The 14,897-nt window shown below is 40.8% G+C and overlaps 1 protein-coding gene across 2 annotated transcripts in view; it reads left to right on the plus strand.

Annotated features, from left to right (window-relative positions):
• Positions 1-14,897, plus strand: part of kcnh2 (potassium voltage-gated channel subfamily H member 2) — a 203,561-nt gene that overhangs the window by 98,761 nt on the left and 89,903 nt on the right. For both annotated transcript variants that reach the window (XM_023326467.1, XM_023326468.1), the window contains 3 exons: positions 1,103-1,313; positions 1,432-1,763; positions 2,431-2,642. In XM_023326467.1, coding sequence (XP_023182235.1) covers positions 1,103-1,313; positions 1,432-1,763; positions 2,431-2,642 — 755 coding nt within the window. The remainder of the gene's footprint in view (positions 1-1,102; positions 1,314-1,431; positions 1,764-2,430; positions 2,643-14,897) is intronic.

Consider the following 14,897-nt stretch of genomic DNA (forward strand, 5'->3'; position numbering starts at 1 on the left):
TTTCCATATTTTCAAAGAAACAATCTCACTTCTTCAGAGATTTATGATTCATGAAATTTATAAAACTATTGGGAAATGAAATATTAACATTTGAACTGAAAGGTTGTAATATGTTACAGTTAATGTAACAATAGTTTACAGCTGATTAGCTTGTCAGATTCATCTCCATTTCCAGATGCATCACAGGTCCTCCTCAGGTGTGCTACAAGGTGGACCGTGACCAGTGACCAGGCTGTTTGATTGGCAGCAAATTGCATTAGTTGATTGGATCATGGATTCCTTCTCAAACAAGAACATCTCAATCAATCTATGATGAGACTGTTTTTAGTGTGTGAGACAGCAGGCTGCAATTTAATAATTCCATGGTAAAACTCTGAGGTACAAACTTTTTATCATTTGTGGTGGAAGAGCGCAGATAATGTCAACTAGACGAGGCAACCCGCAACGAACAAATATACCAAGACATTTCAGGCAAACTGACTGATGTCATCAAACCGCCATCCATAACTTCAGGTGTTTCTAAGATGTCCCAAAGTTCCTAGCCATGTACACAACTTACACAACAGAACTGAACCAGACATTAACCACCGAGACTTGACAATGGAGAAGAGGCTTATGGTAGCCCTTAATAAAGTCCATCAAAACCAAAGTCCTTCAATTTTGTGAATTTAATCCCAATATGTCATACTAGACATATCGGGTGTATCATCACCCTCAAACACTGACTATGTTCGCATTGGTGCAGAAACACTGCAAATGAGGCTTGGTTTTAACATTCAGTAGGTCTTATGACCTCCAGCATGTCTGCTCATGTTCATACACAATTTATGAACATGAAGCAGACATTAGATTTAGACTTTTATTCTTCTGAATTCTAAGTATTGATGTTTATTGGCTTGCAACACAGAGCTTGTATTATGAGTCCACCAAATAATCTTTCAGATTATTTCTGACTGAAACGGCAATCCCATCAATGTCGCCATCCCACATGTGATCCATCTCCAATCCTCCCTCTCTCCTGCTTGAACTCCACCTCTGGTTTTAAATCCACTTGCCACGCAGCAGGTCAGCAGCCAGTTTTATCCTCCCTCCCTCTGCCCAGGTCGCCCACGAGGCTTCAAGCTGCGTTTCCCCCAGCTCCGCTCCCTGTCCAACAGCAAGGCATCGCTGGACGACGCGGAGGCCGGCCACATCCCCACAGCCACGCCCCTGCCGCTGCATCCGGACCACAGTCCCGAGTGTCTTGGTCTGGGCGAGTTCCTGCCCCTGCCTCTCTTACCCCCAGATCACCAGGAGCAGCTGAGTGGAAGCAGGTACAGTCCTCAGGATTACTGTAGAAACACATACTGTATGTGGGGCATGAAGAAATGTTTTATGTACACTTTCTGCAAGCATGAGGTCTGATGTTTAATATTGTTTGGTTGATTCTAGGTCGGCTCTACAGAAGTGGCCGGGGGATCGCCAGGAGGACCAACGCACCCTCCTGTGTTCGGAGACCCCTATTCCCTTCCCCAGGCTGCCTCCCCAAGTAGCCCACCTGGTTGGGCCCCTCAACCAGTCGACCCCCTGCGTCGTGGCCCGCCACCGCCTCAGCCTTAACCCGGACGCCTCGTGCTCCAATTGCTCCCTGACGCACAGCCGCTCGCGGGAAAGCTTCCACAGCATGCGGCGCGCCTCCTCCGTGGACGAGATTGAGGCCCTGAGGTCCGAGTGGGACCGGAAGAACCGGAGGGCCAGCGTCCGGCCGTCCAGCAGCAGCACTGGTGAGTACAGAGTGGTGCGACATCGCAATGCCCTTTCCTACTGTCTGGAGTCATGAGTTTTGAGAAAGGGCTTAGCCTGAAAATTTGAACAAGCAGGCCCCTCCCACTTGCTCTCTGCTACAGCCAAGCATCCACAGCTCCTCCCTACAGTGGAACCTGCCAAGAACTCCACCATTGAGAACTCCAACTGTTTCTCCACCATTAGCACAGCTGCAGTCAGCAGCATTGTTGAAGTTGAACAGCGTTACCTGCTGATTGGTGAAGGGTGTGAGCAGCATGTACACAAGTATGATTGCCACTGCTAAGATGTTCCTCCTGGCTCTGATTGGTTGTATTTCTGCACATGGCAATAGGACTACTAAATGGAGCCGGAGGAGCTTGAAATTTTTTCACATTTTCTGTCTCATATGAATACCTGGAAGACTGAGACATTTCATTTGAGGCAAAAGAAAACACCATTTTTCTCAGGAGTTTTTTGGGAAAAGTGGATTTTTATACTTCAGTCTTCCAAAATTAATCTAGTGATTAGTCATGATTAATCACTGCTTCAGTATGTGATTAATCTGTTTAATTTTTTTCATGCGATTGACAGCACTATCAAAAAAATACATTTTTATAAAAGTTACTTCCTGAAGCTTTAATCCTGACCTGGTGTGCTTCTCTACAGGTGCAGTAAATAGTAAGTCTAACATACTGAACTCCACTTCGGACTCGGACCTCATGCGGTACCGTACGATATCCAAAATCCCCCACATCACCCTCAACTTTGTGGATTTCAAACCGGACCCCCTCATCGCCCTTCCCTCTGGAGAGATGGACATCATAGCCCCCTGCAAGCTCATTGACAGGACTCACAACGTCACCGAGAAGGTCACACAGGTAGGACGTCACAAGGGCACACTGCTGGTTTGAATCAGGCGTTTTGATATTGACTGACCACTGCGGTGTTACCAAATAGTTTTAGTGCGTTTGGATGCAAACTTCACATTCCATATACGGTGAAAATGTGTTATCTGAGTCAGACATGGACTTTCTAGTATCTCCAGAGTTAATCTTGGATCACTGAATGCAGTCGTGCCATATAGAATGAGGTTCAGCTGGCAAGGTTAAAGCATAGCCCTCAGTGTGTGTGTGCGCGTGTGTGTGTATGCATAAATGTGCGTTAACTGATGCTGTGTACTGTAGTTGTTATACAGTGCAGATGGGAGGAAACAGCACCAGCTGTGACTCCAAATGGACTTCTATTTATAGCAGGCTAATAGGAAGAATGGAGGAAAATGATAAAGAAGTTGCGGCTATGATTTATATATATTTATGCTGATGAATTTATTAGCTTGCCATATAAATCACTTGCATGTATGAACCTATAATCAAACACAGAGATATTTTGGTCTCTCTCGGTTTTCTGCTTGTTTTCACTTCAAAGATGTACTCTTTGAATGGTCCTGTTTAAAAAATATATTTTTTTTTAATCAGTTCAGATATTTCAATAGAGATTATGCCCCTGCATTACCACTTCCGCCCTGCAGAGGGCAGCACCGTCACACTGACGCCGCAGCAATCCCTCAGCAGAGCTGAGAAAATGATGTTTTGCAAATAAGGTTGAAAAATTTACGTGTTTCATAAACTGTTTGAGAGGGGGAGACAGGAACACGTGCAGATTTGTTTTCTCATTTTGGAGTGACTCCTGGCGCTGTCCCCCTTCCCCTCCTCTGAACACCGAGTTAGTTTTCCTCCTGCTGCATGGGAGGCTTCGTGACTGAGGCTGCACGCGCTCAGTCTGGCTCCAAAGTGCCGCTTGGAGGAAATTTCTGGGATCTGAGAGGAAACAGAGGAACAGCTGCCTTTCAATGTGATTGTTTATTCACAGAAGGCACGTGCAGTGAGAGCGACGTTACCTTACCAAACTTTGACCAACCCAGTTAAAGCAGAAGTGGGTAGAGTACCCAAAAATTGTACTCAAGTAAGAGTAGCACTACTTCAACATTTATTTATTTATTTATTTATTTATTTATTTATTTATTTATTTATTTTTAATGAAATTAAAGTAAAAAGTAACTGTCAAAAAAATCTCAAATAAGAGTAAAATAGTATCTGGTTAAAAGTTCACTAAAGTAACTGATCAGAATCTGATGTAATACTAAAAAGTATTGGAGGCCTAAATACCAGAAGTTGGATACAGCTTTACATTGGAAGCCTAAACTAAAAAAAATATGTATACAACAAAAAAAAAAACATCATTACAAAGATTTAGGCAGCACTGTTTAATATCATAAAACAAAATGTGAATACTAATGTATTTTAGAACTGTGAAATTCTAACAGTGCCAAAAGACACAGTGAATAAATATTAAAAAACAAAGCTTATTCACAAACTAAAAGGCTTACTTTAGCTTAAACTCTGTATTTTTTGTTTTTTCTTCAGGCAGTTAAGGCACTCACAGTATGTAAAATATTCAGACATTCTTTTTAAGTAAGTGTGACAATACTTTATAAAAATTGTACTCAAGTAAAAGTAAAAGGCACAGTGTAATAAAACTACTCCTAAAAGTATTTTCTTTCCCAAAATGATACTCAAGTAAGTATGATTGAGTAAATGTAAGTAACTATTACTCACCTCTGGTACAAAGACTGTTGGTGGTGTAAGTTTGAGGATTGATGCGTCCATTGCTTCATGGTTTTGGGATTGGAAAGGCCTTTTTTTTTTTACCTTATTGAGACGTTGTTTCTGTTTCTAGCTACTGAGTTTTACGGAGTTTCTTATGAATGATTAATCTTTATACATATTCTAGTTTGGCTTTAAAAGTGTAAGTATTATGCAAAATTGCCTTTTTGAGCTTTACATCATGTTATCAAAAACATACCTGGAGTCCTGCCTTAATTCTTCCATACATGTTTGAGAAACCCTTTAATCTCCCATGGCAACCATTCAGCTCCTACTAAACACCTGGGTGGACCTCGCGCCGCCTTCGAGGACAAACTTCCTCCTCAGAGCTGTAACTTTTGAGCTGCTGAGCTACCGCCGCACAGAGTAGCCCTCTCTCAAGATTCTCCCTCTCAGCTCCTTTAGACTAGCCAGCAGCAATTAGCAAACATATGTATGCCTACATATCTACTGAGATCAATATTAAATGAGTTATTTCTCTGTCCAGCTCTGGTAAAAATGGTTTTTAAAAAAAAGTGTTAATAGAGGAGCCATGTTGAGATGGCTTCCTGAAGACAGAGTTACAGAAAGAGTGTGAGTTTTTAAAGAGACAGAGGCACAATTTCAATGCATTAAATCAGGAAATAAAAAATATTTTAAGTCATATTTGATTTAACCTGTTGCTATTTAACCTGGTTAAATAACATTTTTATAACAACTGAACTTAATATAGTTACTTGATTATGAGGTAAAATGACACCATGTACCTGGAGAAGACATAATACTCCCCTTCAAATATTTTGTTTGATTTCTTTTTGGATGTCAAATCACCCACCTCGGTTTTCTAGCAATAGATTTTTGAAGCGGTTTTACAGCCTCTGCTGTGCTGGCGACAGGACTGTGCTGCAGTAAAGTTTTATTTTGTGCCAATAGGTTTTCATCACAAAGTAAACTTTTTAAGCTGATGATTTAAGCTTTTTAACGATGAATTAATATTCATTTCAATCTGGAGAGACTCAGACGGAAAAAACAGCGATTAAAACGGTTTATTGACATGCATGAATTTAAAGTTCTTTGGCGCTCGGGCCCCGGCTGAGGACATTGAGCTGTGAATTGCGATCAGCTCGGATGAGCATTCCCGATGTAGGTTAGGAATGTCATCCCCGGGACCCGACACTGGTGGTGGGGGTCGGTGAAGGATGGGAACCTGAAGGGTGGAGGTGGAGAAGGGGTGGAGGAGGGTTGAGCGCAGCTGGAAAGCGGAAGATGCCATGGATGGAGGTCCTTATCAACTGGGCCTTGGTCGGTGATTGGACGTGACGTGGCTTGGTCCAGCGTTGATAGGTTGGCGGTGATGAGCGGGACACGCCGACTGGATGATGCAGGTGGGGCTAAAGAGTCTTCCAGTTTGAATTTGCGCCTAGGCTTCATATCATAACTCTGCAATAATCCAACACCAACCCAAACTGTCAGCACTAAAACTGAAGCTGCACAGTTGGCAAAATACAGCATTTCTGTCACTGACTGTAAAGTCGGATCACATAAACACAAAATCTGCTCATTATGAACTATCATTCATTTTGGCAATCTTTTAGAATGTATGATACGCTGCAAAAAAATAACAAACAAAGACAGAGATGAAGTATGTGATGACATTTTCACCACGTACAGCATAAAAACAGTGTCTGTGTATTTTTCCATTTCTGCAGCCCTTCACATCTGTCACATAGTCATAATATGGATTAAAAGAATCGTAAGGATTTATTGCCTCAATTTTATTGAGTTGATTTTCTCTTGTTGATTCATTACAGCATTATAATGGAATGTATTTCATTAGGCCAAAGGACCACATGCATCAGAAGACTTCTCCGCTAATGGCTTAAAAGAGACGATAAATATCAGCTGTACAGTCAACATAAAACTCTACACACCCTGCCAGATGTTTGTCATATTAAAATGATCAAATCAATATAAATAGTTTTTTTTTTCCATCTGTAATGTGACAGGTACCAAGTATAATTAAAGTACCATACAAACTGGGGAGGAAATAGAAAATAAACAAATGAAATAGTCATTTTGTTGATCAACTCCAAATAATCAAAGTTACTAGTCAAATCTCACACCAAACGTTTCCACCATCAGAGCGACAGCTTGAAGCAGAGCTGTTGAAACTGTTTGCGTCCAAAGTCAGCACAGGAAGTACTTAGAGACAAAAACTTTTTCCCCAATTAAAAAAGGAAATATTTGTCAAGTTTTCTTGTTCTTTTCCATGGCTTAGCTATACATTTAAAATGCAATATTTTAACAAAGCAGAGTCAGAGATAAATTATTATAGGTCTGAAAAGAGATGATGTTTGCCTTAATAGAAGAAAGTCGAATACTTGCAATTTTGTTCAAGAAATTATTGAAACTTTTTGACTGAGAAATGTCCACGTTTTTTTCTCTTGAAAATTTCTGACATTAATCTCAAATTTCTGACTTTTCAAACTCAGACATTTCCATGTTTTTCTAGAAAACTTTTTACTCTTCCTTTTCTTCTTTTGTCCACAATGTCCTTATTGCGCCGTGGTAGCCGTTAAGAGTTTTAACCTTTGAATAGAATATTACTGTTGATGCTTTGTTTCAACTTAGCAGCAATTACTGTACTTCAGTTCCTCTGTGTGTGTGCTATTAAAATCTTCACTCAGTAACACTTGAATTGTGCATTCAAGTAAGCTGCCGAAAACTTTAAACTATGTAGTGTGAGTTGATTGAAACGTCCCTGAGCCGCCAGTCGGGGGTCGTCCTCCCTTCCAGCCGCTTCCCCTTCTCATGTTTATTATAGCAAAGCTTTTTATATTGACAGTATTATATTTTATTTTATCTTGTCTACAATTGCTACTCAGTGGTGGTTGTTGTGGGTCTTGTCTCTATGCTGCTGTAACTGCAAAATAATTTCCCTGCTGGGATGAATAAAGTAATTCTATTCTATTCTATTCTATTCTATTCTATTCTATTCTATTCTATTCTATTCTATTCTATTAGTTTGTTACGGTGCAGGAGAGCCGCCAGGCCGCATTATTTCATGAAGTGTGTTCCTGCCTCGCCCAAATCTGATGCTAAATATCTGCATAAAGCCATGAGTATCCATGAGTTCTCTAAGTGGTTTGTGATGTGAATGATTCAAAAGCAGGTATTTTTAGCAGTGCCACATGTTTTGCTTTTTTTTGCTGTTGTTTTTCCCCTTCTTACAGCAGGGCCTGGCTCTAATCTGACACCAAAGTCGTTTTTTCTTAGCGCCACCTGTGGTAAAGTTCTCCGGCATGTCAGTGGCTGATAAATAGGACATAAATTAGCAGAAATGAGTACCATAGTTACCCCAATAAGGAGTGTTCCACCTGGAGGAGAAGGCTTTATTCAGCCCTGTGTAGATTGGGAAGCATTAAAAGCTGCCTGCTGTTCCACACTGACAGGAAGCGACCTGCGCGCTCTGGCTTTGTGACGAGGCGTAAGATTCTTTGGGCCTTTTGGCTCCTGGGCTTTCTCCTCACATGTGTCATGTGGAAGTTCCTGAGTGGTTCTGGGCATAAAGGAGAGCAGTATTAAGCAGCGGCAGGTTACTATTACAGGAAGCTGCCCTCAGAGCGCTGCTGAAAGGAGCATGGCGGTTTGTCTGGAGAAGGATTAGCACTTTGTTCGTCCTGTAACTGGTTCGAACGTCGCTCCCTCCGTCTCTGTTACTCTGTTACTCTGTGTCACTTCCCCACTCCCGGGGTAACTGTGGCCACCCAAAAGCAATGTGTGAATGTGTGTATTGTTACGACAAAAAAAGGAGACACACGATATTAAAGGGGAAGTGCAATTTTAAAAAATTAATTTTTTTGAGCTTGTTCAAAGAAATCGTGCTATATTGATATTCCCTCATCAAGAACATACCTGGAGTGTTGCCTTGATTCTTTCATGCATGTTTGAGAAATCCTTCAATCTTCCTGGCGACCACTCAGCTGTCCAAAACACCTGTGTGGACCTTGCCCCACCTTCAAGGACAAAGCTCCTCCTCAGAGCTGCAATTTCCAATCTCCCAACTCACATAGCAGCCGTCCCTCACTCAGCTCCTTCAGACTAGCCAGCAGCAATTAGCAAATACCTGGTGGAACTGTCCATCAGCTCAGCTCATTATAACAGTTACTTTTCAGTGAAATGCTGATAAAAACCAGTGTTTAGGCGTTAATAGATGAACGATGATGTGACAACTTCCTGAAGGCAGAGATTCAGAAAGAGCAGGAGTTTTTAAAGGGACATAGTTCCAATTTCAAGGCCTTAAATTATGAAGTTAAATTCTTCTAATGCAGCCTGTGCCAATGGGCAGCAATAGAAGAAATTTAACTTTGAAGTCATATTTTCTTGTATTAGCATTAGTATAAAGTAACTACCGGCCGCTGTTCTTCATGATTGAACAACAAAGCTCAATCTGTTTCTCCCAGGCACTGCAGTGAGCTTTTGTGACCTCTAACCCCCCCCCCCCCCCCCCCCCCCCCCCCCCCCCCCAACCTACTCCCACATTTTCCTTTTATCTGCTCGTCAGAAGACCCAAAACATACCATATGATCTGCATCTGTGGACATGATGTAAACCAGGCTCCAGGACATCTCAGATGGGCACAGGAACGGCTGATTAAGCAGCTTTTAAGTCGTGGTATATTTTCAGCGCAGCCATGTCAGTGCGTGTTTCACCACAATCACAACACCAAACCTCCCGCTCTGGAATTTTATCAGCAAAAAGATAACCTGAAGACCCGTCCTGTTTGTGATATTTGAATGTTTTCCAATACTTGGCACAACTTGGGAATTTAGCCTTAAGCTGTATGTGTTCCAAGTTTTTTTCTTCACACAACCACCGGTGCAGTCTTTATCAGCAGTTATTTTTTACCTTTTCTAGCTCATGGTGTTATCATATGACAAAAAGAATATTATCTAAATAAAAAACATACTGGGAGTGTTATTCTCCCAATGACCCTCAAAGAAGCATAGAGTCATGTTGTGACTGTCTTTCTGTCACAAATGTGTGCACCTTTATATAATTAGCCTATGTTGTTCCTTCAAACTCTTTCACATATTTGGTGGGTAAAATAAATAATCAGGGATGCACCGATCCACTTTTTTCACTTCCGATACCGATGCAGATAGCTGAGGTTTGGTATAGGCCGATTCCGATCTGACACAGGAACACAGTGCTGAGTTGACATCTAATTTACTGAAATACAAATGTACTTTATACCTCTGCACCAGTACATCACTTAAATACTCCAATAGCTTCACACAGGCTTTGCTAAACATGTAAAAACAACACAGACACATAACATAATTAATACTGAAACGGACAAAATCAATAGCTTAACTACCTTATGTAAAATAAATAATAAAGCATGACGTTGCTCAGAGCTTAAAGCATAGAATTAGACTGAATAGATCCGTCCTTATGGTTTGGGCACATTGCCACTAATATCCGATCTAGAGTTTTTTTCAATATTGGAACCATTACAGATAGTAATGTCAGATCAGTGCATCTCTTCACTCAATTACTTCTCATCTGGCCATTGATTCTCATAAGATCTCATCAACATTGCCATATTTTATTCTGAACAGCTTATTGATTTTTTTTTTTTGACTCTCCTGTCAGAAATCCTACGAAGCCTCAGTGGTTTTGTCGCTTTAATAACACTCACTGGAATATTCAGAAGTTTAGAAACACAACAGTAACGATTTGTCATTAGAAGGTTTTGACACAGTGAGTGTTTGTTGTGAAGCTATCATTGCTTTTACCACTGGTACCACTCTGGTCAGTACTTTGGTTCAGTTAATACTAAACCAGCGGATACTGATCTGCACATGGAAACAGTTTTCTAATGCTGACCAAATTCAGCTGGCTTCTTGGCTTTAACACACCCTTCTCTCGATTTGTCCAGTGTTTCCTGAAACATCCCATTTCATTACGCATCATTTAATATACAGGCTAATTATCTTAGATTTTTTTTTTATGTGTGGATTACGCTGGTTGCTATCGACATCTGGTATACATTTCATGTTAATAGAAATATTACAAATATGTTTGCTAAGAAAAACGTTGACGCTTTCGATATTTATTTTTATTGCAGGACATTTCCATTAATTTCCAGAAATGTCCTGTGACAAATATGAGGTTGAATATGAAATCTGTTAGTCCAGATCAGCAGAGCTGCCTCTTGTGTTCTGATGACTTCTAAAGACCCACTACTGTACCATTTGGATCTGCTCATCGCCTCGCAATGGGAAATCGATGGAGAGTTTGATTCTCCATCTTGCTCAGACAGACAGTATCGACATCCCAAATGAGGTGAAAAGGATATTTCCACCTAATTCTACATCATTTATTAAATTGCACTGCATAATTTGATCCTTGTGTCATTTCTTCAACCGGCTCTGGATTCATGAGAACTTCCAGGTTGCTCTCAGACATTTTTAGATATCTAGTGTTCGGGTGTATGGTGGCTTCTTTCTCTTGTAAGTAGTGAGCCGTTCTAGTTTTGAGACACAACATAACTTTGAAAATGTTGTACCTGTTGAACAAACGCACTCATTCCCAGGCAGATAATCCATTTCAGACGGATCTATCTGTTGCTCCTGCTGCCGGAAGCCGGCCCATTCCTGTAACGTTAGGGACATCGATTTGGGTATTTGTAACGCTCTATAAAACTTGAGATGATTTCAAGTAATATCTGCTGTGTCCTTAAACCAAATCTAGGACATTTATTCATTAAGGCTACATCACGCAATTTCTTTGTGTGTGTGTTTTTTTTGCGCAGTTCCACTCAGCAGGGACTGACTAACAGAACGCATCCGGCTGTAATTCACACCCAAGCAGGAAATCTGTTTGCAGTCTGACTGAAAGATCCTCACCTCCACTGGCAGCCTGCCTCTGACTTCATCACTCACACACACACACACAAGCAGATATGATCGACGGCAGACTGAGAGGCAGGTGGCATCACCGCGGAAGCGGGACAGGAGGGTCAGAGGGAGCATCCTGGAGAGGAGGACGCAGACAGGCGGAGAAGGGCGAGGAAGACGGGATGGAGAGCGAAGTAGCGAGAATGTTCTCAAAGACGGAGGATGACAGCTCAAAGTAAAATCGTAACAAATGCAAGAATCTTCCTGCATCCAGCCATACAATGCTGAAGCAGATGATGCACCAATCTAGGGCAGCAACTCATTGTTATTTTATTGTCGTTGATTAATTGGACGATTATTCTCCTGATTCTTCAGACGATTAACTGGATTTTAAAAACGGGCGTTCTTGCAGATTTTTCATTGAACCACTTAAACTTATGTTATGGTGTCAGAATCAGTTAAAATGTGCAAATAAAGAGTCTTTTTTTAAGTCTGTATATTCTAATGAATGATGAATCGATTATTAAATTAGTTGACGATTATTTCAATTAATCACAATTCACTCACGACTAATCAAATAATGGTTTCAGCTCTGATCGCTTTTGTGGCTGATTGAACCACAGATGGTGTAGAAAGTAGCTTCTTCTGCATCGTTTCTCACATCACTGTCTGTCCTTAGATTGCTGAAAGCAGATAATTTTGATTAACCAGCTGATTTTTGGGTCCATATTTAAATAACCTGTAGTAAATGATGTATCAATTACATCAGGGCCCTCCAAATCAGTTTGACTGTGCCTATAACAAAACCTAGTGTTAAACATTTTTCCATCTTTGCTGTTGTACCATGCATATAAAAAATATGACTCCAACAAGCTACTTTAGCCTGTCCACTCGCCATAATATTGCACAAATAGGAACTCACTTAATGAAAACACACCAGTTTTGAAAAAACATAATTGTTTTATAAAAAGTTTTTGCGCTAGATTGAATTGTTTTGTTGTTGTTTTTTTTAAGCCATATGAAAATTGGTGTATTTTGCAAAAAGGTAACGTAAAAATTTTTGGCTTCACACAAGTCACATGAACGACAACCAAACGTTACAACTTACAAAAACGATGACAGAAAGCGGTAGCAGGATGATGGCATGATGTGTTGGTTCACATAAACAAACATTTTCACTTTTAACGTGTGATTTTAATTCCTTTGCTTATATAATGGAAACACAGTGACTGCGAAAGTGTTTCTCTGACATCAGCTGACAACGTTTGTAATGGAAACGCAGCTTCTGCAGCCCCAATACGTTGCAGTTAATTTCCTTCTGTTCCATCTTCATTTCACGCCTTTTTTTCTCTCCTTTGCTCTTTCCTTCTCTTTTGACCCCCATGTCTGTACATTATCTCTCTTTTTTCTCCTCCTCCGCCCTCCCCCCTTTCCTCTGTGCTTGTGTGACCCATTTCTTTGGTCTTGGCCCCATTAATCACAGTGTTGTGGGCATGGCCTGCCTGCCTCCTTGCCTTTCCTCATCATAACAGGTAATTGAATAAGAAGAGGGCTGAAGGTCTGGACAATAAGCAGCCATTGATTGGCCTGTCCCTTACCCTGTACAAGTCTGACCCAGTTGCTTTTTGGACTCTGTGGCTGGATATGATGTGAAAGCCTGTTTGTGTTGACAGGCCAATTAGCTGCCTGACAAGAAAACACTCTTCTCAGTTTGGTTCTCAGGTAAACAGAAGCGAGTATGGTAACAGAATGGAGATCTGAATCAGCTGATGGTAACTATTGTCAACTGACTGTAAGATAATCCAAGGTTAGTTTTTTTTTTTTTTTTTTTGGATTTGTGCCATGTTCTATTAATTTTTTTTCATGTTGCATTTGCACAACCAACCAAACATCTCATCTTCATACAGTGGACCCCCAGAATTCGCCGCCAACAAATAGCTAAAATCTGTGATTACTCGAGTTCTCCTCTAGAGATTCTTATAACTGCCTAATTTATTAGTCCAAACACCAAACATACTCTAATATTAAGGATGTACTGATATGAAAATTTGGGCCTACATTGAGTTCTGATATTGCTTTTTTGTCCGACAACCAATATTTATCAATATTCTATATATTTCATAACTGTTTTGACACCTTGGAAAAAAATGACCACACAGTTGAATTTACCACCACTTCTCAGTTTCAGTTAAACTACCCACAATGCTGTGCTGCATCCCTATCACTGCCACATGACCAATCTACTCCGTTCCCAGTCCCGTAACAAAATTAGACAAATATCTGTTAAGGCTCCTCCAGCCTGTAATCATCTCCAGCCTGAACTCAAGATGTCAGAACTGATTTCATTGGATTTATTTCGAGCGGTTCTTAAACACAGGCAACGAGATTCTATTAAACAGTGTCACTGCTTTTAAATGGTTTTCTATTGTTTTACACTTGTGCATATGTATTAATTAGTTTTATTTTGTAACCAGGTTGCTGTGTATTGCAGACTTTTGCCCAGGTCTCTCTTGAAAATGAGATCTAGATCTCAATGGGGTTTAACGGGTTAAATAAAGGAAATTAAAAAAAAATTAAAAATTTATATCAGCCCAGTTTTATTTATTGTACCGGTACCAATATGTTAAAAAAATTACTAAAAGCCGATACTGATATTAGTGCCGATATGTCGTGTATCCCTATTCCATATTTGCATTAATACACACAGTGGAAATTGTTTTAGCCCTACGACAGAAGCTAACTGTCGTAGGGTTGCTTTCCAAACACCAGCCAGCAGCATATTAAGCTGCATTTTCTTTTGCATTTCAAGTATGCACTGCCATAAAAATAAAAAATAAAAATTATCTCATTCCACAAAAAGTCAAATACTGAACTGCAAATAGATGCGATTCGCTGTAGTTCTGATTTAATTTTGTGGACTAACAAAAAAACAGAGATTGCTGTTCCTGGATGTTTTGTCACTTTTTTCTGAACCCATGAGCCAGGTTGTGACACAAGGGGGACGGCCCAGCATTTTTTCATTCAGCATTAATGCCTGCTATAATTAAATCTGCTGGTAGACCAGTGTGTGAGAGGATAGCATCCAGTCCCGAGCTAGTGAGGCAGCTAGGGACCCACCTCAGGCCGATCCATCACGGAGCAGGCGGGGGCCGGGCGGCGGAGGAATGGGCTCATAACAGGAGGCGCTGGAGTGAACCAAAGGAGCCACCAATGTGCTCTATCTCTGACAAACACAGGCAGCTCGTGTTATTCATTTCTCACAGTGCAGCTGGAGGCTGCTCCTGCTTCTTTTGGACTGGGCAGTATTACTGAGTGTCAACTCCACAACAGCTCATAAGGCACAGAAGCAGTTTTAGATCTGTTGAACCCACAGCACAGAGGTAACTCACCAGATATACTGCTCAGGTTAAAACGGCGTGATTCAGGTTCTGACATTATAGGTCCTGAGATGACACTCAGTGTTAGGCTACTGAGAACAAGTGACAAAGATTTTTTTTTTCTCAAATAGATGCCAAGCTTTACAAATCCCAAACTGTGTTCAAAGCAGAGTATTTCTGTTAAGGCTGGACTCTTCTATAGGTACAAA

Source organism: Xiphophorus maculatus, chromosome 21, assembly GCF_002775205.1.
Source record: "Xiphophorus maculatus strain JP 163 A chromosome 21, X_maculatus-5.0-male, whole genome shotgun sequence".
NCBI classification, from domain to species: Eukaryota; Metazoa; Chordata; class Actinopteri; order Cyprinodontiformes; family Poeciliidae; genus Xiphophorus; species Xiphophorus maculatus.